Below are 26,674 nucleotides of genomic sequence, written 5' to 3' on the forward strand. Positions count from 1 at the left end.
CAATCAGAGAATGGCGCCCAAGAGGCGCGCAGGCCGGCGGACTACATTTCCCAGAAGCCTTGTGGGCTTCGCGCCGTTGTCTGCTCTCAGTCCCGTGGAGCTCTCCAGCCCGGGGTTGCGGGGAAGGCTGTAGGTTCGCGAGGCTGCCTGGCTGAGCCGAGCGAGGGAAATGGTCCCCGCTCCGCCACTCGCCGGTTGAGGACAGGCCGCCCAGGCAGAGTGGCAGGCCAGCCGCGGCACTAAAGGGTGTCCTATCGTCCCGTCCTGCTGCTGAATGTCGGTTCCAGAGGATGAGGAGAGGCTTTTGCCGCTTGCCCAGAGATGGCCCCGAGCGAGCAAGTTCCTCCTGTCGGGCTGCGCGGCTACCGTGGCCGAGCTAGGTACCCGGCCACCCCCCTCCTGGGCCTCCCCCGCGACTCGTCGAGGTGCCGCTCTGGGGGGTGGGGGTGAGGGCACCGGCGGGCAGCTTCGGCCCCCCGGGGTGTGCGGCCCGCTAGGTTGCGCCCTCTTCTTGCACACCTGCCTGGCCGTTGTGGCAGGGCGGGGACAAGGCCGGCTTTGCGAGGAGGCGGCCCTGGAGGTCACTAAGGTCTTTTCCTTCCCATTTCGTCTCTCTCCCTCAGAGGTGTGCTGTTGTGTCTGAATGTCTACGCTTGGAAGCTTCAAGAGCTGTCATCCTCTATAGGAATCATTTTCCCTTCCATGAGGATGACCTTTTAAAAACACAATCCACTCTTCATCCTTATTGAGATAATGTCTCTGATTTATAGTCTTACATAGCCTCATCATATCATTGTCTTTTGTAGACTCGTAGGACTTAAGTTATTAACCTGTGACTTACCGAGCATCTTCTCCACATCTGCCAGTTGTCCTCCCTGAGTTTAACTCATCTATACTGTGTCTACCTTTCAGGGTTCTGAGAAGTAGCAAATATATAAATGCTAAATCCAAGGCGGGGCACTCATTAATTGCAACATTGTTATAATTACTACAATATTAGACTGTGGGGATAGTGCTTAAAAGACCGAGCCCTGACCTTTCTTACAGGCGGGTGGGGAGACATGCAGAGACTGACAGTTACATTTTGCTACTTATTATAATGAAAGTATTAAAAAACATAAGACCATAGAGGTTGGACAGTTACGTATGCATAAGAAAGTCAGAGAAAATGCGAGGCCACCTAGGGAGAATTATGATGCCCTTGCTTGAGCAGGTGGTGTTCCTTCCAATGATTTTGTGAGCGGAGTGACTGTGTGTTCCCTGTGAAGCCTTCACTGTGCATTTTAAGATAACCTTCTCATTTTCTTGCCTGTTGAAAAACAAAACAAGCAACAGCTTTGGTGTGTTATCATTAGGAAATGTTACTTTGTCCTCGTCTAAAATGAATTTATTTTGTATTTTCAGCAGAGCCAGCACAGAATCTGTTGTTTTCCCCTTTGTGCTCTTGCACTCTTGCCTTTTGGACCCTCTGTTTTTCCTCTTTCTCTTCTTCTAAAGCTGATGGGGAAAATTTTTGTTATTCACTGTTTTTACTGAAATACAATTCATCAACTTTTTAAAAATTAGATCTTTCCAAGTTTTTTTTTTTAACTTGATTGTTTCCCCCCTGTGGTCACAGAAACAATGGCAAAGAAACATTCATTTTGTTAAAGGTTTGTAGAGAATGGTGTGGGGGCAGGGGATGGGAAGCTAGGAAATAAAAATATGGGATGGTTTTGAGTACAAAACACTTTAGGATTAGAACCTGAAACATTATTTGAGTAACCGGTAAGTAAAACAGAATTATTTCGAGAGGCATCACCCATGTTATTATAGAGGAACCTGTATCTTAAGTCTTTTCAGGGTTCATATGTTAATAAAGCATTGCTTAAATTCTCTACATGCAAACTACTTCTGTTTTAGGGCACTATCAGCAAGATATTTTTTCCAAAGATCAGTGGTAAGATTTAATATTCTCTTCCCCCTACTCTGTTTTCTCTTGGAAAAAGCATAACTATGATTTTGTATCAGGCGGTGGACATTGAAAAGACTCATGCAATGTCAATAATGTTCACGAACTTACCTGAATCTGGTTACTTCAGTTATTTGGAACATTATGAGTATGAAGTTATGAGCTTGATCTTCCTAATGTGGGCCAGTTAGTTTCACTGTTTGAAGGTAAAATGTATTCTTCAATTCAATACCTTGAATTCAAAATGGAATCATTAGAAAAAATTTTTTCAAGTACAATTGGTACTCACAAGGAGGCCACACATAAAACTTAGTACTGGAAAAACAACTCAATATGTGCCTTAACTGAAAGTATATTGAGCATGCTGCCCTTGTATAAACTCCGTGTTACATCTTCTATATCTCAAACTTCAGGTCAGTGAATCTCACCCATGAAATTACAGAATTTAGCTTCACCTGCATTTATTGTGAACCTATCAGAAGTAGTATTCTAAAAGCCACATTGGGTCTTAATCATGGTTGCAGTCAAGGGGGCATCGCAGACTGTGAATATCTGAAATTATTCTCATTGGAAAGCAAAAATTAAGGACTAAACTAGATTTTAGGCCGAAATTTCTGAGTAAAAAGAATCCAAGTCTTGTCCCTTTTTTTTTTCCTAATGACCTGGGGGTGGGTTTTTTTTTTTTTTTTCCTGATGACCTGGGGGTGGGGTGCTCTGAGACAGTGATTCTGAAATTGGGGAGTACATTAGAACCAACTGATTTCTAAGCCCCCATCAACCTACTCCAGATCCATAGGTATGGAGCTAGGAAATAAATAATTTTTAACAATTTCCCTAGTTGATTCTGATGTATTCTAAAATTTGAGAACCACTGATCTTGTGGTGATTAAAATATTAGTCCTGTGACTTTAGAATTTTAGAATTTTTGTTTGTTTCTCTGAATGTTACGGGTTTCCCCCATATTTTGTTTTTTTGTTAGCAACCTTTCCCCTCGACCTCACAAAAACTCGACTCCAAATGCAAGGAGAGGCTGCCCTTGCTCGGTTGGGAGACAGTGGAAAAGAATGTGCTCCCTATAGGGGCATGGTGCGCACAGCCCTAGGGATTGTTCAAGAAGAAGGCTTTCTAAAGCTTTGGCAAGGAGTGACACCTGCCATTTACAGACACATAGGTATTTATCTTGATTCCAGCTGGTAAGTTTGTTATGAGTTGTGTGTCCTCTGCTTTTGTGTTGAGCTATGCTCAACACCCAGTAGTTGTTTTTCGCTAATGTGATAAATGAATATATATTCTCTTAAGAAGAAAATTAACCACTGATTGTTAGTAAGGAATGATTGCCTTAAATTTTTAGAAATGCATATAGAAGCATTTAGGGATGAACTGTCATGATGTCTGTAATGTACTTCAAAATAATTAAGCAGAAAAATGAATCAAATATGGCAAAAAATGTTAGCAAACGATACATTTCAAGGATACAGAAGGAGTTATTTGTTCTACTTTTCTGCATGTTTGAAGTTTTTTTTTTTTAATGATTTTTTATTATATTATGTTAGTCACCATACAGTACATCCCCGGATTCCGATGTAAAGTTCAATGCTCCATTAGTGAAGTTTTTAAGAAAAAAAATGAGTGATATTGTGTCTCCACTTAAGAAACTTTAAAACACAAAATTTAAATTTTTCACATTCTTTGAAAATTAAAATATATTTGACCAAAATGCCAAATCTCACTAGTCTCTGTCCCATGCACTACAGACTAGGCAAAGTTGAAAGGGAACAGGGGTGACTGATCCAATTCTGGCAACTGAGTGATTGCAGTGCAGCTGATTTTCGCATCAGTTCCCAAGGCTACCTACCCACCCGTGTGGGCCTTTAGTCACTCTTAAAGGGAAATATTTGCAGCTGCGCCATAGCCAGTGAGAATACTTTTCTACTCTGCTTCTCAAGTGACACTCAGAAAGATAGTCATTGTTCAGTTTTCAGCTTGTGGACAGGAGAATATAAACTTGGCTTCAAAAGGAGGTAGGACAGGTGCCGCATTCTTCTCTATGTTCATAATATTTCTGCAAGTACATAGGGACCCTTGACCAGAAAAGTGTCCAGTACTAATACTTACCAGCTTATGATTTTTAAAGTTCAGTTCTTGAGATGAGTAAGTTAGAGTGTCTACACTGAGAGTTTTCCAGAAGTGTGTGTAGAGACTATTGCTGTTTTGGTGCTTTCTATATTTGTGAATATGTTAAAATATTTTATCAGGCTTCCTGAAATATCAAGAAAAGTGCTCTCTATGATTACCATGTACTGATTTTAATGATTTTTTATTTTCTAATCTTTTTTTAAAATATTTTCTCCTTTGCTTCCTATTATTGTTTTGAGTTTCACTTCTTTTCATTTTTATTTTGTGGACCATCCTATATGGCTTTACAGTTAAGATTCATTTCATATAATTGACAGTTGACTGAAAAAGTTACCCCAATATAATAAATTATCCAGTGAAGTTATGCATGTTTATTAAATGAAAATGCCTGCTGTGTACCAAGCTCTGTATTTGGGTACATAGAGTAATGAAAACACACAAAACCTGCCCTGAAAAGCTCATGGTCTGATGGAAAGATGAGCAACGAAATCAGGTTAATCTACAGTTAATGTGATAAATGTCATATATGATGTAAGCCTGGGTAGTTCTGGGGAAACAGAGGAGAAGCATGGCAGATGCAGTGGCAGGCTAGAACACTGAGGTTGGAGAGCACTTTTTAGAAAACGTGTTCTTTGAATTGAGTCTTGGAGGACTAGGAGGAGTTAGCAAAGCAGACAAGGGAGAATCCATTCAAGAAAGATCAGACAGCATGTGAGAAGGCCTGAGGCTTAAGAAGGCATGCCACCTTTCGAGAAGCATCAAGAAAAGCCCACGTGTTGGAAGCATAGGGCGCATGAGAGAACAACACAGCTAGAGAGATCGACTGGCCCAGGTCAAAATGCCCACTTGTTTTATTAAACGTCTCTCTGAATTCACCTTTTAAATGATCCATTCTACACAGTGTACTCCGGAGGTCGCATGGTCACTTATGAACATCTTCGTGAAGTTGTATTTGGCAAAAGTGAAGATAAGCATTATCCCCTTTGGTAAGTTTTGTTTTGAAAAATAACATATACTATTGACCCTAAGGCTCTAATGTGTATCCATTAGATTTGTATAAAATTGTGTATTTGTACCAAAATTGCCTCAAGTTATAGGCTTAAAATAATAAATAATTACAATGTAAATCCAAATAAGGGAGCATTTACTGCACATTGTATACAAACATACATGTGTGTATGTATATGAAATTTTGCATATAAATTAATGTTTTAATATTAAAAGAATTCCTTTTTTAAAAAAAGATTTTATATATTTATCAAAGAGAGAGAGAGCTAGTGCACAAGCAGGGGGAGGGACAAAGGGAGGGAAAGCAGGCTCCTGGCTGAGCCCGCTGTAGGACTCGATCCCAGGACCCTGGGATCGTGACCTGAGCCGAAGGCAGAAGCTTAACCAGCTGAGCCACCCAGACATCCCAATATTAAAAGAATTCTTACAGAGCACCTTCTCTATGCCTCTTTCTATGGAGAGACGAGCTTTTGAGCCATACAGAGACAGGCTCAACTTCCTGCTCTACTAGTATGGATGTAATCTGGTTAAACTACTTTCCCGCTTTGATCTTCAGTTTTCTTAGCTGTAGAAGTAATACCTACCATCAGGCTTTTGTTTCTGTAGGATTAGATGAGATATTGAATGTAAGTGCATATCACTTATAACAGAAACAAAAATAGGTTATTATAAATAATATACATAGAACTCCTACAAATAAATTGAAAAAATATAAAAACACCAAGAAAATAGGGAAAGGATACCAACAGACAAAATTCACAAAAGAAAAAATATAAATGTTCATTAAACATAAAAATGTTCAACCTCACCAGTAATCAGGGCAACTAATTAAAACTATCTTTTAGCCATTAAACTGTTAACAGGAATGTAAGTTACTATATAGTCTTTTTGGAGAATAGAGCATGTTAAGATGTTTCAATGTGTAATCTTTTGACCCAGCAACACTTCCTTTATGGTATAATCACATTCAGAAATACTTGTACATATGCATAAACACACAGACCCACACACACACAGATATTGGCTGTAGCAGTGCTGATATAGTAACTTTTTTTAAAAAGGTAAATAACTATCAATTGGGAAGTATTAGATAAATTTTGATATGTTTATACAGGGAAGCATAGTAACACAGCTTTGAAAGAATGAGATAGGTTTTATATGGCTAACCTATAAGGGTGTTTATCATATCTTGCTGGGCTAAAAAAAACCTAAGTCACAGCTATAAGAAAATGGCAATAAGCAGAATTTCACCTTTCGGGCAAACTTTCTAGGCTCTGTTTTTGTTTGTTTTTTAAATTATAATGCATTGAGCTATACTAATTGCTTTCCCAGAATTAGCGATGAAATAAATTAACAATCCTTGCATTCTGTAATTCCCCCCAGAAGAGAAATGTATAGATAAGGGGTTCAAAGGAAATGTTTCACTATGAAGTCAACTCTCAGGGTAGATGGGCTTGATGTCTTTTGACCCAGTCAGAACAATTCAGTCAATAGGTATTTATTGAATGGTCGTGGTGTGCCAGTCCTGTACTTAGTTACTGAGGCTACGGTAATGAAAAAGATAGTCCCTGCCATCACTGAGCACACAGTAATAGATGCTTAAACAATTAGAATTATGTCACAATTACTGAGGAGGCAGCGGTTATGAGATTCTCAAAGAGAAAAAAACAGTGCTGTGTTCATCATCGTGAGACCAGGCACTCTCCTAGGCTGCTGTTATTGGTGGAGATTGATACAAGTTGTATGGAAAGCAATTTGCAGGGCCTATCAAAGGTCATGTAATTGTTCAGATTTTTTAGTTAAAAGTTAAGCTGTCTAAATAAATTGTGATAAGTCCATAAAATAGAATGCTATGAAACAATTTTTTAAGATGAGGCAGCTCTATATGAACTGATAACTTTTGAGATACGTTATTAGGAAAAATATATCTTAAAGGACATTATTAGGGAAAAATTGAGGTGCGGAACAGTATTCAATCTAGCATTCTACATTTGTGCTTTTTTTTTTTTTTAAGATTTTATTTGTTTATTAGAGTGCAGGTGGGGCAAGAGGAGGCAGAGGGAGAAGGAAAGAATCCCAAGCAGACCCCGAGCCGAGCACGGAGCCCGACGTGGGGCTTGATCCCACCACCCCGATATCACGACTCTGAGATCATGACCCGAGCAGAAACCAAGAGCTGGTGGCTCAGTCTATAAACTGAAAATCAGTCTGTTGAGCCACCCAGGCACCCCTACATTTGTGCTTTTAAAAAGGAGTATTAATACATATATGTTTGTGTGTACACAAACTGTCAATTGTAACTTAGTGCATAAGACTGTGTGGTCTGCACTCAGACTTTCTGCTGTTATAGCTTGGCTGTACCACCCACTCGTTGTGTGATTTGAGCTGTCCTTTAAGTGCTTTTATGCCACAGTTTCCTTATCTGTAAAGAGGATTTTACAGTAGTATGAATAACATAGGGTTGATATGAAAATTAAATGGTGTTTTTAAAATGCTTGAACAGGGCCTGACATAATAAGCACTCAGTGAATGTATTATTATTATGTGCAGGAAATCATAAGAAACTAGCAATTGTGATTGCTTCAGAGGAAGGGAACTGATAATAGGGACCCTATTTTTACTTTATACCCATTTGTAACTCTTCAAATATTGTTTTAGAGTAAAAGGAAAGAAATGATCCCCTTTCTTCTAAGAAAAGGTAAAAGATGATCAGAGCCTGGTCTGAGACACAAGTAGCTGGAATGGAGAGGAGGGGATGGATTTAAAGCATGTTTAAGTATAGCAGTCTAGACTTGATCACTGTTGGCTTTGGGAGGTGAGGAGAAGAAAGAGTCGAGGGGCAGAGAGAGTTTCTTCAAAGAGAAGGAAGTTCTCAACCTTCCCTTTAGTTTGTAAAACTACTTAAATAGTAGTTTACGAAATCTGACTTACCAGCTTTTGTCTGTTAGACTGATTATATCTATGTTGTTTTTGTTCCCCTGTGGTCAGGGTTAAACTACAATTAAATGGTCAGTTCAGATATTTATAACTTCGAAGCAACTGTTCTTTCTTTGAATTTCAGGCCATAGAAGGCCCCTGAAGCCAGATTTGAATTTCAGGCCATAGGAGGCCCCTGAAGCCAGATTTGAATTTCAGGCCATAGAAGGCCCCTGAAGCCAGATTTGAATTTCAGGCCATAGGAGGCCCCTGAAACCAGATTTGAATTTCAACTCCTTATAGTTCTTTAACAGTAAAGAGAAACCATCTACTTTCCTCTGTGATTTGTATGTCCATCCTTTTCCTCACTTTGTCTTAAATCCCCTATGCAGGGGCTGGACCAGCTTGGCACTGTTCACTACAAAGTTTGCAAAATTAACAGAAACTATTAAAAAAATGTGTCTCCTTTTGTAATTAGGAAATCAGTAATTGGAGGTATGATGGCTGGTGTCGTTGGCCAATTTTTAGCCAACCCAACTGATCTCGTGAAGGTTCAGATGCAAATGGAAGGAAAAAGGAAACTTGAAGGAAAACCTTTGAGGTAAGTTCTCCAATTAACTGATTCTGTTCCTTTCCCCTGTCATAGTTTGAACATGTACCTACTGATTTATGCATTTTTATAATCCAACATTCAGTGAAGACATTCATTCTGACTCTTTCAACTTGGAAGATGTATTCATTAAGAGGAGGGTTAGCATGGGTCTTTTCAGTGCATAGTAAGGTGTACGTGTTCTCTTCCAGAAACACTATACGTGCGCTTAGCTGTTTGCTGCTTTTCCCAGCCAAGTCAGCTTAGATTTGTCCCATTACAGCTTGATATAAAGAGTCTGATCACTAAAATTTGCACTCTGCCCCAGCGTAAATCCCGATTTTGCCACTGTGGCTTAGTGTTGTAGAAGTCACTCGGCACTCCTACTCTCTTCGTCTTTAAAAGGCACTGTTCAGAATGTTTGCATGACACGCTGCCCGGGCTCTTCCATGGCTAAAAGCTTGGTTCCTTTCCATTTATCCCTGAAGGAATGAACACAGCAAGATTGACCTTGCACGTTCTTCCCACTTCCCTGTCTAATCCCATTCCTCCTCTTTTCCCCCAGTTTAAGCAAGTTTTTTATTATGCCTTTGTGATATAAAATTCTCCCACTGCATTACTCTATGTTATTGTAGTCTGCCTTTCTTCAAAGGGACTTCATGTTCAATAATTTATTAAAATACCACTTAACCTGTTTCTCTGGGAAAGGGACAAAATTTTAGAGATTGATAGACCTGCCAGAAAAGAGGAAAAGTGCAGAACACCTTGGGCTGTGTATGAAGATGTCTGCTCCTCTGAACACTGCAGGTCTGTGGCGGGGCCGGAGGTGAAGGAGGGTTTGGGAACTCCTATGGGAGCCCACCACTGACAGTGACCACTGCTCTTCACTGTGCTGCCCCTCTGGCTGGCTCAGTGGAAGTTGAGGTTGGACTTGGCAGTCCAGGCCCCCCTTGAGCCCTCCAGAGAGAACACCTACCACAGAGGAGAAAAGAGTACAACTCTGACTTAACCAAGTAGTTTACAGAATCCCAGGACCCATTTTATCATCTTGTAACAACTTCTTCTTAATTACCAAGGAGCAGGAAGAAGTGATGTTGCCGTGGTTGGCTATATGGAGAGAACTATGGGGAGCCAGAGAAATCTGAGTCTTTAACTAATCTTGTCAATTTTTTCCCCTTCCTTTGTCTCCACTGTTAGAAATTTTGGGTTTGATGTAGTAGTAAAAAACATTCCCTGTTGTTGTAAAGAACATCAACCTTGGGGTCAGACAACCCGGGATTCGTATCCAGCCTTTACCACATTTTAGCTCTGACCCTAGTCAAGTTCCTTAACTGCTCTAAGCCTTAGTTTCCTCAGTTGGAAATTCGAATGTAAATTCACACTTCATAGAGTTTTCAGGAATAAAATTTAGTTTATGTATATAAAAAGTCTTGTGCTTAATAAGTGCACAACAGATTTTAACTACAATGACCATCATTTGTGAGTATAACTTCCCATGTAGTATTATAACAATTATGCATGCCCAATAAATATGTCATATTGTCTTTTTGGTGAGACTTAGGGAATGTAGTGCGTAAGTAAAAGCCACTTAGCTGGTCAGTGGTAAAGGTAGCATTGGACTCCAGGTATTTCTGACTATATAAAACCCAGACTGTTATTTTATAACAGAGGTTTCCAGATTTGATTCATGGTTCAGCACCATTTTTCACCTGTGTACCAAAAAAATGAACAAAATCAGGATAGGATAGTAAATTTTTATAAGCCAAAACAGTATTCAATTTTAGGAACTTCTATTATGAGATTGCCCTCCCTACTCTTTGGACTAAAAATATCATTTCTTTTATGAGAATATGTGAGGATTGATTTTTTTTTAAATTTCTAACAATTTTATGTTATTTTTCTAACAATTTTCTAACAATTTCTAACAATTAGTTATTTTCTAACAATTTTATGTTATATATCTAAAATGTTATTTTACTCCAAATTATAACAGCTATAGGTGAAGTTTATCCTGTTGCATTCCAGAGAAATGCATAGAATTTTCACATTTCTTCATTATTTTTCTTTTAGATTTCGTGGTGTGCATCATGCATTTGCAAAAATCTTATCTGAAGGAGGAATTCGTGGGCTTTGGGCAGGCTGGGTACCCAATATACAGAGAGCAGCACTTGTGAATATGGGAGGTAATGGAAACTTTATTGAACTCTGAGAAGTCCTTAACTACCTTCATCATTGTAATGATAAGCACTGACATCAGGAAAAAGGAACAAATTTATTTTATTATTTTTAGTAATATACATTGGCAACAGTCTTCTTTTAAGTTGTAGCACTGTAATTGAATATTTTGTCTAGAGTATTTTCACTTTTCTCCATGGTGATCTATGAAAAGGATTTCCTAAAACTAGCAAATTGTGACAATAAGAAGATAGGACTAAACTATTTCTAAAGTCTCCTCTCTACCCACACCCTCCTCCAAGATCCAAACTGGCACATGTAACCATGTGACAATCATTATATCCAGAATGTACTACTCTTTCCCCCAACTTGTGCAGCAGGCATCCCAGACTGGAAACCTGAACATTTCCTTAACTCATCCTGTCCCTCACCTCCCATAGTCAGTCACTAACTGCTTCTATTTTTTTTTTTTAAAGATTTTATTTATTTGTCAGAGAGAGAGAGAGGGCGAGCACACAAGCAGGGGGAGCGGCAGGCAGAACAGGCAGAGGCAGAAACAGGCTCCCCGCTAAGCAGGGAGCCCAATGCAGGACTCAGTCCTAGGACACTGGGGATCATGACCTGAGCTGAAGGCTTGACTGACTGAGGCACCCAGGCATCCCTTGCTTCTGTCTTCTAAATATTTCTTAAAAGTATACCCTCTGCAATACCTGCCACCTTAGTGTCCTTAAAACAACCATTTTTACAATTCTCACCATCAAGGCCACACAGCTAGGGCACTGCCATAGCCGTCAGGCTAGTCTCCTCTTCTGTCCTCAAATTTATACCCAGTTTCCAGAGGGATTTATCTAAAACACAGATCTGAACATGTTACTGGGACCCTTAGAACATTTTACTGGCTTCTCATCACTCACAGAAGAAAATGTAAATTTTGTAACATAAAAGAGAAGGTCTGCACAATCCAACTGGTGCCTTCAGGGAATTGAGCAATTCATTGATTCGGGAGTAAAGAGTGAAGCAGAGAGTCAGTCAGAAGGTTCCACTGCCTGTGCATACCACAGTGCTCTTCACCTCCTACTTTCTCCTCCCTCTTCTTCTAGTTTCCTTCTGCAGATCTTTTAGTACTCCACTGAGATGTCTCTCTACCTTGTATTTTTCCTGAACCCCACAACCACCCTTCCCTAGCCATGTTGTGTAGATACCCTTTTATGAGTTTCTCTAGTTCCCGGTGCTTACCTCTCTGATCTCTTGTACCTCATTCCATTGCTTTCTACTGTGTGTCCGTCTCCTCTGCTAGATAATGAGTCTCCTGAAGGCAAGGATGTGTTATTATATCATTATTTTCCTAGTCCCTTATGTAGCCAGTAGACATTTGATGAATGAATTAATGAATGAAAGGATTGTTTCTAAGACCAAAATTATGATTCTAGGAAATGAATGGATGGCCTTTTTGAGGGTTATAGTAACATATCACTTAAACCTCAAAGGAAATAAATCTATTTTTTATTTTGCTATTTCCGTCCACCCATGGCTACTGCATCATATTGGTGGCTATATTAGTTATCAGGAGTCTTTACTGATTGTAGTTCCTCAGTTTGATGCTTCAAAAATCTGTCGTAGCTCAGGTTGCTCTTCCAGCTTCCAGCTATTTACTGAGAATGGCATTTGGGTTATCTGGAATATATCACTTTGTGTCCAAACCAGACTCATTCATCAAACTACTTCCTTCTCCATTCCTCCCAACCCCAAAATATGATATCACCTTCTCACTTGAACAATACAGAAACCTAGGCATGAGTTTTGTCTCTTTCCTTTCACTCACTCCTTATAGCCAATCAGTCACCAAGTCCAAGCACTTCTGTCTCCTAGCTGTATCTCACATCCATCCACTTATTTTCATCCCTGGAGCCACTCCTTTGTCCAAGTATTATTTACCCTCTTCTACTGGATCACTACAAAAGCCTCCAAACTAGTCTTCCCATATCTACGTCATGGCCATTTTGTCTCACCAATCATTGGAAACTGCTCTGATCAAGGTCACCACTCCATCATCTTACTTAAAACATTTTAAATTAGTCAGTTCTCATTTTCACCATCTCCAAAAATGGCAGCTCTGCCCTTCAGACTGTTTAAGCTCAAAGTCTTGTAGTTATCTTTGATTCCTTTCTTTCCCTCTCTATTTAATTTGGTGATTCTGCCTTCAAAACATATCTAGAATCGGACCAGTGCTCCACAACTCCTTTACCTAAACTGTCATCATCTCTCACCAGAATAAATGCAATAGTCTCATCTCTAATCTGTCATGGCTCCCTGTAGTCTAGTCACAGCAGAACAGCCAGAGTATCCACGCAAATAGCAACCCAGAGTCGCCACTGCTCTGCTCACAACCTTCCCTTGGCTCCTGTTGCTCTCCATCTTCTGGACTCTGCTACTTCTCCGACCTTCGCGTACTCTGCTCCTGTTAGACCAGTATTCTTGCTGTTCCTCGAACGTACCAAGCTGACTTTTGCCTCAGGGATATAATACATACATACATGTTCAAAAGATATAATTGAGTGTCTGTCTCTTTTCTCCTTTTCCCTCCCCTCCAGCTGGAGGTCACTTTCCTGTGCTTGAGAATGATAATGGTATCTTTCATCCTTGTATACATTCCTGCCCCAAGCCTAACCTATTTTTTTTTTTCTTGAGAGAGAGGGGGTGTGTGTGAGCAGAGGGACAAGAGGGGCAGAGGGGGAGGGAGGGGGAGAGAGAATCTTAAGCAGGCTCCATGCTTAGCATGGAACCCAAAATAGGGCTCAACCTCATGACCCTGAGATCATGACCTGAGCCAAAATCAAGAGTTGGAGGCTTAACTGACTGAGCCACGAGGCGTCCTAAGCTTAACATATTCTTAACATAAAAGACATTCATTGGCAAATGATTATTTCAGCCTTCTTTTTCTTTTTATTGCCAGATTTAACCACTTATGATACAGTGAAACACTATTTGGTACTGAATACACCACTTGAGGACAATATCATGACTCATGGTCTATCGAGGTAAGTAATTATTTTAGTTTGGATTATTTTCTACATCACTTTTCTTCCATATTTGTCATAAATTCAAACCTTTTGTCTTTTTTGATCGAGAATCTAGTGATATTACCCTTAGAGAAATGTGATGTACATTTAAAAAGAACAATTTTCTTAAAATTTTTGCAGTTACATTGGAGAAGAGAGACAAAATTACAGAATGTCTCATATTAAACCATCCCAAATATTTGCACCTCGATGGGACCCTCCTGGGGTCAGATTCTGTTGATCAATTCTCCAGTTCAGTTCCACAGATACGTTTGAGCATCCTCAATACATTATTCTCTTTTAGTATTTACATTTTAAAGAAGTCTAGCCAGATTGCGCTATCCTTAGGTGTTGGTTAAGAGGTTTCTGTGTGAATATATTAAGGTATTAATATACCAATGGTATTAAACTTTCAAAGAATCTGAACTAATAGGAAGAATATAAAAGGAGCAGTCGTATATACCTACTGGAATGTATATGCTGAAACAAGAGCTCTTTCTACATAGACAATGCCTGTTATGTAGGCAGAGGCCCAAGGATGTTATATGCACTGTTGGGTCATTTGCTGTATTTCTAAAGTAATTTTATCCCTTGAATTATAAATCCTGACCTGAAAGAAGCAGACAGAGTCTGGGTTCTTTCTGCTACAGCAGTTTAGAGTAAGAGAGAATATGAAGATTCCTAAGGCAGCTTCAACTCCCCTGCCATAGGGCCTTCGGAGACTTCAAAAGCCTTGGCACGAAGTCAGTGGTCCTTATCTTTGTGAGGTATTTGATGTCCCAGAAGGACCTTAAAGTTTTCCATAATTTTCCTTTCCAGCTTTTCATTAGCCAAACATAAGCTGTTATTCAGGCTGCCTTGATCCCAGTCTGCAGATTCAGCCTCTGGGATGCAGGACTTCATTCTCCGTGACTCAGGTCAACCACCACTTTTCTCGTCATAGGTCTTGTGGAAAAGTTTACAGCAGTTCGTGGGTTTTCAGTTTGTGGAAATTCATGCTCTGTGTTGCCTCTCATCCCCACAAGTATAATGAACTGCTAGTGATTTCTTAACTTTTTAGTCACTCATTTACAGAATCGTGATTGACTCGGCCGTAGGTTGACCAGAGCCATTTTGTCTGTTCTGAGTAGTTGACAAGCCTTTTTCAAGAAGAAGCGATTAACCTTCTTGGACAAAGGGAGAAGGGATAACAGAAACTCATTAGACCTTATGCCTGAGCATAGATTGAAGGAAAAAGAGACATTTTCCAATTAGATGGGGGTGTAGGCGTGGAGGTGTTGCAGAGGATGGTAAATACAGAGCTACACTTAGTTACACTGTTAGAGCATAATGGGTGAAGAGAGATGTGATCTGGGAGTAATATGTATGACAGCCAGTATGTGAGCTAAATCAGGTAATAGGGGATGAGTCTTAGACAGCTTTAAGTAGGGAAAAATGACATAACTGGACTTGTATTTTAGATCCCTTAGGATGGACAGAAGAAGGTAAGATTATATTAAAATGGAATAGCTTAGTGGAGTGAGGCTTAAACAGTGGTCAAAGTGATTTTTCTCTTAAATATTAACCAAATCAGGTGATTCCCCTGCCCAGGATCCTCTCAGTGACTTCCGTGCACAGCTAGAATAAAATCACACTCCTTCAATAGCCTTCATGGGCTGATCTCTGCCTGCTTCTTTGGTCTTTCGTCTGGCTGGGCTGACTTCTTCAGGATGCTGTGGCCATGTCGACTGCTTTCTCTCTCTTCAGCCCACCAAGGCCATTTCTGACCCAAGGCTTTTTCTGGGCTGTTCCTCTGGCCTGCAACATTCTTCCTCCATGTCTTCACATCATTGCTCCTCATTGTTCTGCTGTCACTCAAGAGCCTCTCCACGATGGCCTGTCACCCAGTTATGCCCTATCATGCTGTTCCATTTTATTTTGTTCATAGCACTTATCGGCATCTGAAATTATTCATTTCTTCTCTGTCTCTTCCCAAGTAAGGGCCTCAGGGACAGGATCGTGTGTGTCCTCTTCACTGCCTAGAAGAGTGCCTGCCACCAGTAGGTGCTCAGTGTATATTTGTTGACTGGACATTCTTGTTAGTTTTTATTTTTTCTACCTCTTGAATGACTTCATTAAGCATTGATTTTCAGCAAAAATAAGATTATTATGAAGAATAACACAATAATATATTTAGTATTCTTTCTAAATATCAAATTTCCTTTTCTTAAAATTTACAAACCACTATATTTGTTATCCTTCAAATTCATTTATTTTTATTTATAGTTTATGTTCTGGACTGGTAGCTTCCATTCTGGGAACACCTGCTGATGTCATCAAAAGCCGAATAATGAATCAACCACGAGATAAACAAGGAAGGTAGATAGAAAGTCTTCACTCTCCATATGTTCAAATGTCTGTAATAATAATGTTCCTTAAAGATGTTTCCTTGTATTTATTCTTGATAGAAATGTATTTGTGTGATCATGTGTTCAACCAGCAAACTGTTTTTATGTAATTACCTGCTCTTTGATGGAAAAGTATTGTGCATTTGGGGATATAAGCTAATTTAATGATCATATTATTTAGACACAAGGTATTTATTGTGATTTTATTGTTTTCAAAGAGTTTATGAAAATATACTCTGCTGAGAATTTACAGAGCACTTTCTTCAGAAGCTTATGACTTACAGGTAACATGGAGAATTTGATTTGATATAAAACAGTATATTCTCTCTGGAAAGAGATCAGGTGGAGTGAATTCTAACACTAAGGGTGGGATGAATCTGAAGAGTCAACCTTAGACACCTAAAGAAATTATCTTTAAACTCGAAAGAGGTGATTTATATATATTGAAACACAAATATTATTTGTTCTAAACGAGCAGAAAGTGTTTAAGTAAGTTTCCTTATAGTAAGTTTCCTTAGATAATTTTTTAATTTGTGTTTTATTTATACATCTATTTACACACAAGAAATTTTGCAAAACTGTCTTCTTTCCTTTTTAGGGGTCTTTTGTATAAATCATCAACTGACTGCTTGATTCAGGCTGTTCAAGGAGAAGGATTCATGAGTCTATATAAAGGCTTTTTACCATCTTGGCTGAGAATGGTAACATCAGGTTTTTCCTTCCTTTGTTTTTGTTTTCTTGGCAAATTGCTTTTAATCTATAAATATTTTCCCCTTTCTCTTTTGGTTTTTAGCATGGCTCTGCCCCCAAACACAGTTCTTTCTCTCTTTTTTATATCTCTTTTTGTTTTCTTTTTACCTCTCCTCAGAGTCCTCTTACCTTCCTTGCTGGATTAAAGTAAAATAATTCAGTTACATCTAGAAATGAATAGGTTGACATTCTGTTGTTATAAAGCCAGGGGATAGGGTTTTCTACAATGTAAAACCTTTAGTAGTCCATTTAGCCAAATTACTGTAAGTTTGGGACAGGTATAAAGATTTTATACTAGAGACTGTTGCTATGAAAATGTTACTATTTCAAACAAAATTTGTTACTTTGCTAGCAAATGTTGCATTATCCATTAATACTTATTACCACCAAGTTCAGCTCAGTAAGAAAGCAAGAAAGCATTATGTCATTTTTATTTGATCTGGGTATTATTTTTACTGAGGTAAACTAAGATGTGGAATTAGACAGTCTTATTCAAGTAACACAACATATAATAAAAACAGGGTACTCAAGTATTTTGTAAGTTAGAATGTATTTGAAAGAATAAATGAGCCATGGATTTAGAAATTCAAACAATCAACACTTTACACAATATAATAATATTAATTGAGCACCTACTCCATGCAAAGCCCTGTACTCAATGTTGGTTTGGGGATGAACAGAAGTCTCAACCCCTGCTGTAGTGCTGAAGCTTCTAGTTTAGGGAAGGCCAAACACTGAATAAAAAATTAGAAGGGACGAGTGGTAAAGGAAAAGTGCATGATGCTATGAAAATATATAGCAAGTACCTACAGCATAAGCTTGGAGATTAGGAACACCTCCTTGGAGAATGGACTTTCAAATTGAGTTCTGAAGAATGAGTAGGACTTAGCCAGATAAAAGGAGCAGAAAAAACGTTCTGGGTAGAGGGACTAGTTGGAGAACATGATGAGTTCAGGTAATTGAAGGAAACCCAGCAGGCCAGGGCATGGAGACTGGGATGAGAAGGGCACAAGATGAGGCCAGAGAGAGGGGCAGAGGCCAGTTTGGGAAGGGCAGTAGGACCCATGAGAGTGAGGGGCACTGGCCTGATGATATGTTTGTTTTTATAAAGATCATTCCGGCTGCCATGTGGGCTGGGGAAAGGCTTGGAGTAGTGGTAGATGAGACATAATAATAGCTTGCACAATAGTATGACAATGGGGACAGAAAAAGATTCAAAAAATAATTTAGGAGATAGCAAGGAGCTAGAACTGTGACTGGATGGGGAGGGGCAAATGGTCAGAGAAGACAAGGAAAGTTGGGCTTCATTCCCAGATTCCCAAATTGAGCAACAGATGATGTAATTTCCTAACATGGGGATCATTTGTCGGGAAGACTCTGTGGTAGAATAGCAAGCCCAGTTCTAGATTTGTTAAGTTTTGGGTATTCATAAGACATCTAAGAACAGATGTCTAGATGGCTCTTCATATATTGATCTGCAGCTTACAGAGCATATGGGGATGGAGATTTAGAGGGGAGCACTGTCTACGTATAGATGGGAATTGAAGTTCGGGGAATAAATGATATCACCAAGCAATAGTGGGCATCTATTAACATGAAGTTAATACCAAAGCCCTTAGCAAGATCTGATACAAAAGTGTACCCCAGTGTAAAACCTTATTTTGACTGTCTTGACTATACCTTGAAATTATCTCAAATGTGTGGATATTTCTTAATGGAAAGGAAGATTCTGATTTGGCCTGCATGAAGCAGGCACTATCATAAGGACTGGTGGCACTAAGGAGTAAGATGTTTATTTTTTTTTTTTGCATGAGAGCAGTTTATATTGTGTTGGAGAAGATAGACGTGTAAGTAGTTAAAATTTCAGAAATAATAAAGCCAATATTATTAAATCACTTGGTATTAGCACCAACACTGCTAATCATATTCATGGCTTAACCCACTGAATTCTCCCAACAATCTCTTCAGTAGGTTATCATATCTCTTTTATAGAGGAGGAACAAAAGCTTAAAGACTCTAAATAACTAGGCCAGGTTAGGTAGTTATTATTTAATGGAGTCGGAATCAAACCCAGGAAGTTTGACTCCAGAGGACATGGTCTTACCAAGCAGGTTGTTATTAGTGCTGTACTCGAGGTATGAGCAAAACGTGGTGAGAACATGGGTAGTAAAGTAAAAAATGGCTTTAACTGTTTGGGAAATCCCAAAGTCTTTCACAGAGATGATATCTGAGCTTTGAAAGATCAGTAGGCGTTTAACAAGAACGGCATGTGGGAGCGAAATGACCATAGGCTTCAAGTCATGTGTGGACCCAGTAGGTTTGGACAACTCCAGAAAATTCAGTGTAGCTGGAGAACAGGTCCTCAGAGGGGACATGGTGGGGCAGAATTCTAGAGAAGTACTTGAGGACCAGATTAGGACCTCGTGGGGGCAAGTTTAGTGGTTTAGGTGGAACCCTGGAGTAAGCAAGCAGCCATTTAATCGTGAGAGCAAAGTACTGAGGCTTGTTTGGGGATGGGATTACTTTGGCAGCGATACAGAAAATACACTGAAAGCTAGAACCCAAGAAGTTTTGGAAAGTTTTGGTCTAGCCTGGAGATGATTGTAAAAATGGAGAGAAGGCAGATTCTAGGGCCATTTATGGTTAACTCCGCAGGATTTAATAATTGACTCTATCTAGAAGGTGGGGGAGGGAAGGAAGGAAATGGGACTTTTATATTTCTAGTGCGGGAGACTATAAGGATGGTGAGACCATTGATGAAAAACAAATTCAGGGTCAGGAGGTGTGAGGGCAGGGAGAATAAGACAAAGGAATACTGAGACCATTTAATCTAACCCATTCTCTTTATTCATGAGACTCAGGAAGTATCAATGAGAAAAAAGAGTACTTCATGTATGATAGACACTGTGCTAAGCTCTTTACACACATTATTTGTTTTTAAGTCTTATAAGAACCTAGTAAAACAGGTGGTGTTATCCTCATTTTTCAGATGAGAAAAACATGGCTCCAAGTATAAGAAACTTGCTCAAGTTCATATAGCTGGTATGTGGCAGAGCTGGGAACTGACCACAGGTCTGTTCAGTTCTTAAACCCATGCTCCTAACTAATACAATATATGGAGTGTCTCGAGATCCTGCAGCTAGTTGTGGAAGTTGTCAGGAGAACGAGACAGTATGTAGTGATAAAGAGATGTTACTTTAGAGAAAGGCTGGCTAACCACCAAAGGTCACCAGGGTGGCACTGCCTTGTTGATCTGCCCCAGTGCATGACCCTGAGCTTAAAAGCTGACTCATGAGCCCTTCCAAGTAAATTGGCCTTGCAAATACAGATTCACCCTCAACTGAACTCACTGAAACCGATGATCAGACCACAGTATTGGCTCATTCACATTGAGAAACACGCTTGGCAAGTGATCCAGATACTGAAGTCCTCTGAATAGTCCTCCTAAATTTAAGCCATACACGAAGGCAAGTTATAATCAGAAGGTTTCTTACTAAACACAGAATAATAACAGGAAGAGCTTATTGGTAATCTTAGTATTTAAGAATACCCGAGAGCCCTTATGTTTAGCCCTGCAGTGAAAGGCACAGAAGACTCTGTTTTTCCAGCAGTTATGACAACAGGCAGAGCAGACAACACAGGCTCATATACACTTTCACTGCTTACAGTGGTCTAACTACGCTAGGGAAGAAAAAACAAGTACATACCCTTACCCTCATGTGCTCCCGCACGAAGGCTCAGTATACGCCATTTGTGTACTACCCCTGTTACCGGCTATATGATCTCCCCGTTTGACTTCTATTCATAACCCAGCTAAACTCAACCCCAGTCCTTTACACTAGGTGAAGGTACTACAACCTTGCTTTGCTCAGTCACTGATTAATATTTACTTCATTTGCATACATAAGTCTGAGTACCAGAGCAGCTAGGAACGATTACGTAATCTACTCTTAACTAAGACCTCTATTCCTTGATCTGATTGCAGTTGTATCATTGGCTCACTTCATTTTTGCTGTCACAAGAATATGGAATCATTACAGCTTCACATTCTTTATTTTGTCCATGTCTCCATTATATTTAGCTAACCAAGATGCGTTCTCCTAAATCCACTGGTAAAGTCTCAGTCTCCCTATATAACATGCTCAATATTTCCAAGCACAGGATATAAATACTGCTTTGCAAACACTCTAACCAAATACATTTTATATTCTAATAGCTCAAGCTTCTTTTTTGATTCCAGTATGATAGTTTCTCTCTGATCAGTATTACCTGTCACCTATGAACCAAACCAGACAGGAACTGGATCCAAGATACCCTTTCTCTGATGAGTACTTCCAGTGTTTCCTGTGATTTCCTTCTGTGTCTTTGATGTTTTTATCTTCTGTTGTTGAGAAACCCTCATCCCCTTATAATTCCTTTTGATGCAGTTACACCTTTGTTCAAGTTAGTCAAGTCTTTCTGAGCTGGAAACTCTTTTTTCTATTTAATGTGAAATTTTATATCTATTTTGTGATATTATCAGGTGTTGAGCTTATGATTTAACTCTCAAAGGATAATCTTTCATTTTCACTTTCAAGTTCCTAACTGTCTCCTTGGCACGTTCCATAGACAAACTACACATAGAGGAGCCCAGCCTAGATTTCAGGCATGCCGGGTCCCAGTCTCTTAGCCAGGAAGGGTTCAGTAGAAGGAACCCTGGAATGGAAGCCAGAAGCCTGTACTCTAGCTCCACAACATGTTAATAGCTTTTTGATTGTTAAGCCTCAGTGTCCTCATCTGTAAAACAGGGATATCATTACCTTTCCTTTCTACTGTAAATTGTTCAGAGAAATCTATGAGAAATAAGACATGAAAATACTTTGTCAATTATAAAGTGCTCTATAAAGGTGAAATACCGAAATACTTGTTTTCAGCCTAAGTGGATTCAAAATGACTTTGTCATTCAAAGATGTATATGCATAAATGTAGAATATTCATAATCACTTTGAAATATGCACTAACTTCTTTGGTTAATCTTTCAGACCCCTTGGTCACTGGTGTTCTGGCTTACTTATGAAAAAATCAGAGAGATGAGTGGAGTCAGTCCATTTTAAGCCCTTAAAGATACAGTGTTCAGTATCATTGAAATATGGGCATCAACAAAACACACCCCTATTATTTCTACCTCTTTAGGAAGACACCTTACTCCACAGAGACTGTGATTTCTAGGGGGCAGCACTTTATTTTTCTCTGGAAACCCAAGTTCTCTTTGACTCCTCTTTTTGTTCAAAAGCAATCTGGTTGGATTACACAAGGCCACCCAATGAGATCCAGCACAGAATTTTCAAGAAGATTTGAATCCTGAGCACTTATCTTGGGCGAGAAGATTTGACTTTTGAGATGCTATTCTATGCTGAGGAGCCTACTTAGAGAAGTGCCGAAAGGGAGACAGCATCTCAGACCTGAAGTAGACAATAGGAATCTGGAAGAATACATACATACATAGTGATTCAGAAATATATTTAAACTGTTGTCAGTAATTTCAATTGAAATTTGATGATTCCTTTTTCTGTTGTTAAAGTGCACATACTGTAAATTAAAAGGAGGTGAATGAAAATTCATGAATAAACATTTCGAATTTCCCTAGTGGTGAAGGAAGTTGATGTACCTTTTCTTGCCAAGAGGACGAAAAACATCAAGTTGAGATGATGTTTGGATTTCAAGGACAGAAGGTTCTTCCTGTCAGTGTCCCATCTTTAGTTACACCTGTGTTATTGGCTAGCACTCCGCCGCACGTGCGAAGGACTTCCCGACAGCCACAGACTGAGTCTTGACGAACACAGAGAAGAGTGTTTGCTTTGTTACATATGCTATTGCAACTAGAGTTTGCTGCTAGCCCCCAGGAATCTTGATATATAAAAAATGCAGCTTGTTTGATTAAATCTTAGGAGGGTAGGTCCTTTTCATAAGGCAACTCATTATCAGCCTTTCAGTGGCGTTTCAAAAGCAAAGCTGAGATGAAGTCAGCCAATTCAGACAGGCATTCCTTCTCATCTCTCCTTCCCTAACGCTAAGGGTGGGAGAGAGAGAGAACTCAGAAATCACACTGAAGCTGCCTCTAGCCTGAATCTTACCCAGTTTTGACAAGGCTGCCTGCCTAAATAGTGATAAGTATAACCTGTCTATGGTATACATTTATGTCTCCAATCATTGAATCAAATCCCTTTTCTTATTTTAGGAAGGTGAGAGATTTCTTCAGATTGACCTATATGCCACCTGTTCCCCCAACCTCAGACAGTGGGCCTTTCTAGAGGGATGGATACAGTTGTGGGTAGAGGCTGTAACTGTCAACATAGGAAAACTCAAAAAGCTTAGACCCAAGAAACACCTTGGAGTTAACCAAACCGAGTTTGTTATGGACATAGATGATGTCGAACAAAAAAAGTTTACAAGTGCTCTGTGGTTGCACTAATGTATAATCACTGCCATTTAAAGGGAGAAGTATACTTTAAAATATATTTTAATGTGATGTGCTAATATGCAGCGGCTTATTGTTTTTCTATGACATTTTCAGAATGTGGAGTTTAATCAAAATCTGTTGGTGGTCTACTTTTCCATTGCATCTGTCAATCTGTATTGAATTGAGTTGTTAAATATATTTAAAATAATATTATGTACTTAAATTCCCAGGTGTTCTGCATTGGGACCACTTTTGGGAACTCTCTGGGTTTTCATGTTTTGTAACTTTTAAAATTAAGTAAAGACTGGATCAAAATATACCAACTGGACCATGAAAAAATTTATTTAGCTTTATTCTCTGAAGGGCATGGAGTGAAAACACTGCTTTAAGTACTGAGACTGTTCCTTGATATCTGGATTCACCATGAATAATTGGAATTTTTTAACCTGAAGTGACTCCTTGGGATCATCTGGTTTAACCCTTTCATTTTACATGTTATGAAACAGAAGCCCGGACAAGTACAGCTGCTTATGCTCATGGGTTACTTCACAGCAGAGCCTGGATAAAAATATAGATTTCCTAATTATTATTATAATTTGCAGTTATTATATACTAATTAGGTACACAGTCAATACTTTATGTTATCTTCACAACAGCCCAATCCAGTGCTCTTAGATCTTCCAAAAACAGATTTTTCTTTATGGCATTTTTCTGTTTTATACATTTTTTTAAAAATCTGAATTGTCTTTAACACAAATTTTAGAATGGAGTTACCATGCCTCAGCTTGAACATTAAGAACCCCCACCATCTGACCAAATCCTTTATATCTAACACATATGTCTCTTCACATTTCATATTTTTCCAGTGAAGTCATATTCGTTAATGTGTCTTGGAATTTGGCTTTATCTTTACCAACTTGAAATCATCTTGATCCTCTTCAAAATAATCCACAATAAATAAAAAGGAATAAAAATTTCAGTAATTTTGTGTTCATACTAAAACACTTACCCATTTCAATCTCACTTGCTGATTATACTACTGCTGTAGGTGATATTTATCCTCACTCTTGAATACCTAGCATTTAAGTTTGTTTTGCTTAGCTTCCACATTTTTCTCTTCCCAAATGATTTTTCCTCACTGAAAAATAGTTATTTTTAGTTATATACAATTGTTTTTTATATGTATAAGTGAATTAACAAATATACCTAAATAGAGATAACATTTCTTAAATTTGCTTTTAGTAAGGAATAAAGTGTTTTTATCAAGTGTTCCAAGTCCTAGTTCATTATAAGCCAGTAGTGGTAGGACCATGTCTTATTTTTATATAAATCTTTACTCTCATTAGTAGCATTTCTTTGCTGTTAGACACTCAACAAAAATTGATTATAACTATATATAACATAAATCAATTAATTTTGTCTTCATTATTTTAAGAATCTATCCTAGACGAGTCTGAAATTTCTTTCACTTTGCTAAGAAAAAAAAGAAGGAAATAATTCAAGGAGGTTTTAAATGTAAAAAAAAATGCTGTTCTATCATCTTCACCTTTTTAAGCACAACCCTTCATTTACAACTGAAATAGTTTACATGTTCTCCTTGTTAATGAAAACAGATTCCCTCAGAACCTCCACTGGGGGGAAAAATGTGTATTTTATTTTAATACATGACGGTTAAAAAATTGATGGGAGGTAATCAATTCTTTTCTCCCCAATTAAACCATTGGGGTTTACCAAACAAATGATCACCAAACAAATATGTATTATTACTAAATGCCAGGCAATGTGGTGGGCAGATTGACCATGAATTCTAAAGAACGTTATCCAATTCGGGTTCTACTTATGACAAAGTAACTTAACTATGAGCAAGTCCTTTCATTTCTCTTGATTTCCATTTCTTTATATGATGAAGGGACTGAACTCTAGAATCTTCTAGAATCTTAACTTGCATATACTTGAAGGTGGGCATTATACTGATGTCATGGGGAAAAAACAACAACAGGATTTTTTAAAATTTGTGGGGATTTGCTTTTTCTTGGATTTGATTAACTTCTCATATTTCAAACTTGGTTAAGGTTTATTCAAGCCTTAAAGTATAATACGAACTTTTTATATGGGTGGCCTGTTTCGCGAGAAAATCCTCCTCACAGAGGAGCAGAGTCCTCTTCGTTCGGGCAACTCTGCACTTTACCCTTCGTTATTACATTCAACTGCTCCTCATACCCAATAAAAATGAAAATATTTAATGCCACGTCCAAGACCCTCTCCTTCTGACTCCAAGCCATTTTCCTAGCCTTTGTATTTCACTACATACCTGCACTTGACCTCCTTGCAAACGCATTGCTCCACTTTTTTCTCTGGAGACGCTCTTCACTTGGCTGCTTTTCATGCAGTGTTCCTGCTGAGCTCCCCCCCTAATTCTGCTCCCATCACTAACCCCCATTCATGCTCATTCGGGGGTTAAAGCCTACTTTAATATCCAGGATTATCTCTGAAGACTTCCACACTTTAGACACCTCTGTGCTCCTGCTGCTTGCCCAACTGAGGATATGTGTCTGTACACGGATTTATGCCTGCTTCTCCTATACAGAACGAATTGTTTGCAAGCAAGACCTTGTAATACATCTCTGATTCCCTTAAAACTTCAAATAGAAGCCACTCAGAAGGTATTTGTTGCATTCAGAGATTTTGGGGGGCGGGTGGAGAGAGAAAAACATTTATGCACGCACGATAAAGTCATATGTTGTTTTTCTCCTACCTTCAGAATAATTATGTTGGGTCAGTAACACATGACTTCATAAGATTCTTTAATACTAACTGCTTAACTGCATTTTCAAAAGATTGTGTGTGTTTAAACATTTGTAATTGTTCTAATGTTTAAGAAGTATTTAACAGTTTAATAGCTATTCCACAAAAAAATGAGAATTTAATAGTTTAATACAAAATATATGGTTGGTTAATAGTTAATGATGTGACCAGTTTATATTATTCTTCCTTTTACAGTGTGTATGGAAATTATATCACTATTTTGGCCTTCAATGGTAGCATACAAATACACATTTACCCACTCAAGTGTTATATTATTTCTGAATCTTGAAGAATACATGATTATTTTTCTCTCCCCGTACTTTACCCCCAACAGGCTGCTGTGATTGTCAACAGCAGCAGGAGCCACTTTGAAGGTTTGATAAAAGCAGACGAAGATGCTTAAAGATGTCTGTTTGCTGAAAATATCTGGTAACAAACAGGAATATCTGTGAGTAAATA

The 26,674-nt window shown here is 38.7% G+C and overlaps 1 protein-coding gene across 5 annotated transcripts; it reads left to right on the forward strand.

Annotated features, from left to right (window-relative positions):
* Positions 1 to 61: 61 nt before the first annotated feature.
* SLC25A27 (solute carrier family 25 member 27) lies at positions 62 to 26,674 on the forward strand. 5 transcript variants are annotated; one of them, XR_004622072.1, is made up of 10 exons: positions 63 to 380; positions 2,931 to 3,122; positions 4,989 to 5,073; positions 8,490 to 8,612; positions 10,671 to 10,783; positions 13,729 to 13,813; positions 16,100 to 16,192; positions 16,440 to 16,505; positions 16,820 to 16,922; positions 21,993 to 22,011. XR_004622072.1 is itself a non-coding variant. In XM_002919007.4 (9 exons), the coding sequence occupies exons 1-9, from the start codon at positions 275 to 277 to the stop codon at positions 22,062 to 22,064; spliced, it is 972 nt and encodes a 323-aa protein (XP_002919053.1). In that variant the 5' UTR covers positions 62 to 274; the 3' UTR covers positions 22,065 to 26,674. The 5 variants fall into 5 exon arrangements, 3 of the variants coding, with proteins under 3 accessions (XP_002919053.1, XP_019654988.1, XP_011222994.1); XM_002919007.4 differs by lacking the exon at positions 16,440 to 16,505 and having other exon boundaries at positions 62 to 380; positions 21,993 to 26,674; XM_019799429.2 differs by lacking the exons at positions 16,440 to 16,505; positions 21,993 to 22,011 and adding an exon at positions 22,144 to 26,674 and having other exon boundaries at positions 62 to 380.

Source organism: Ailuropoda melanoleuca, chromosome 19 (genome assembly GCF_002007445.2).
Source record: "Ailuropoda melanoleuca isolate Jingjing chromosome 19, ASM200744v2, whole genome shotgun sequence".
NCBI lineage: Eukaryota > Metazoa > Chordata > Mammalia > Carnivora > Ursidae > Ailuropoda > Ailuropoda melanoleuca.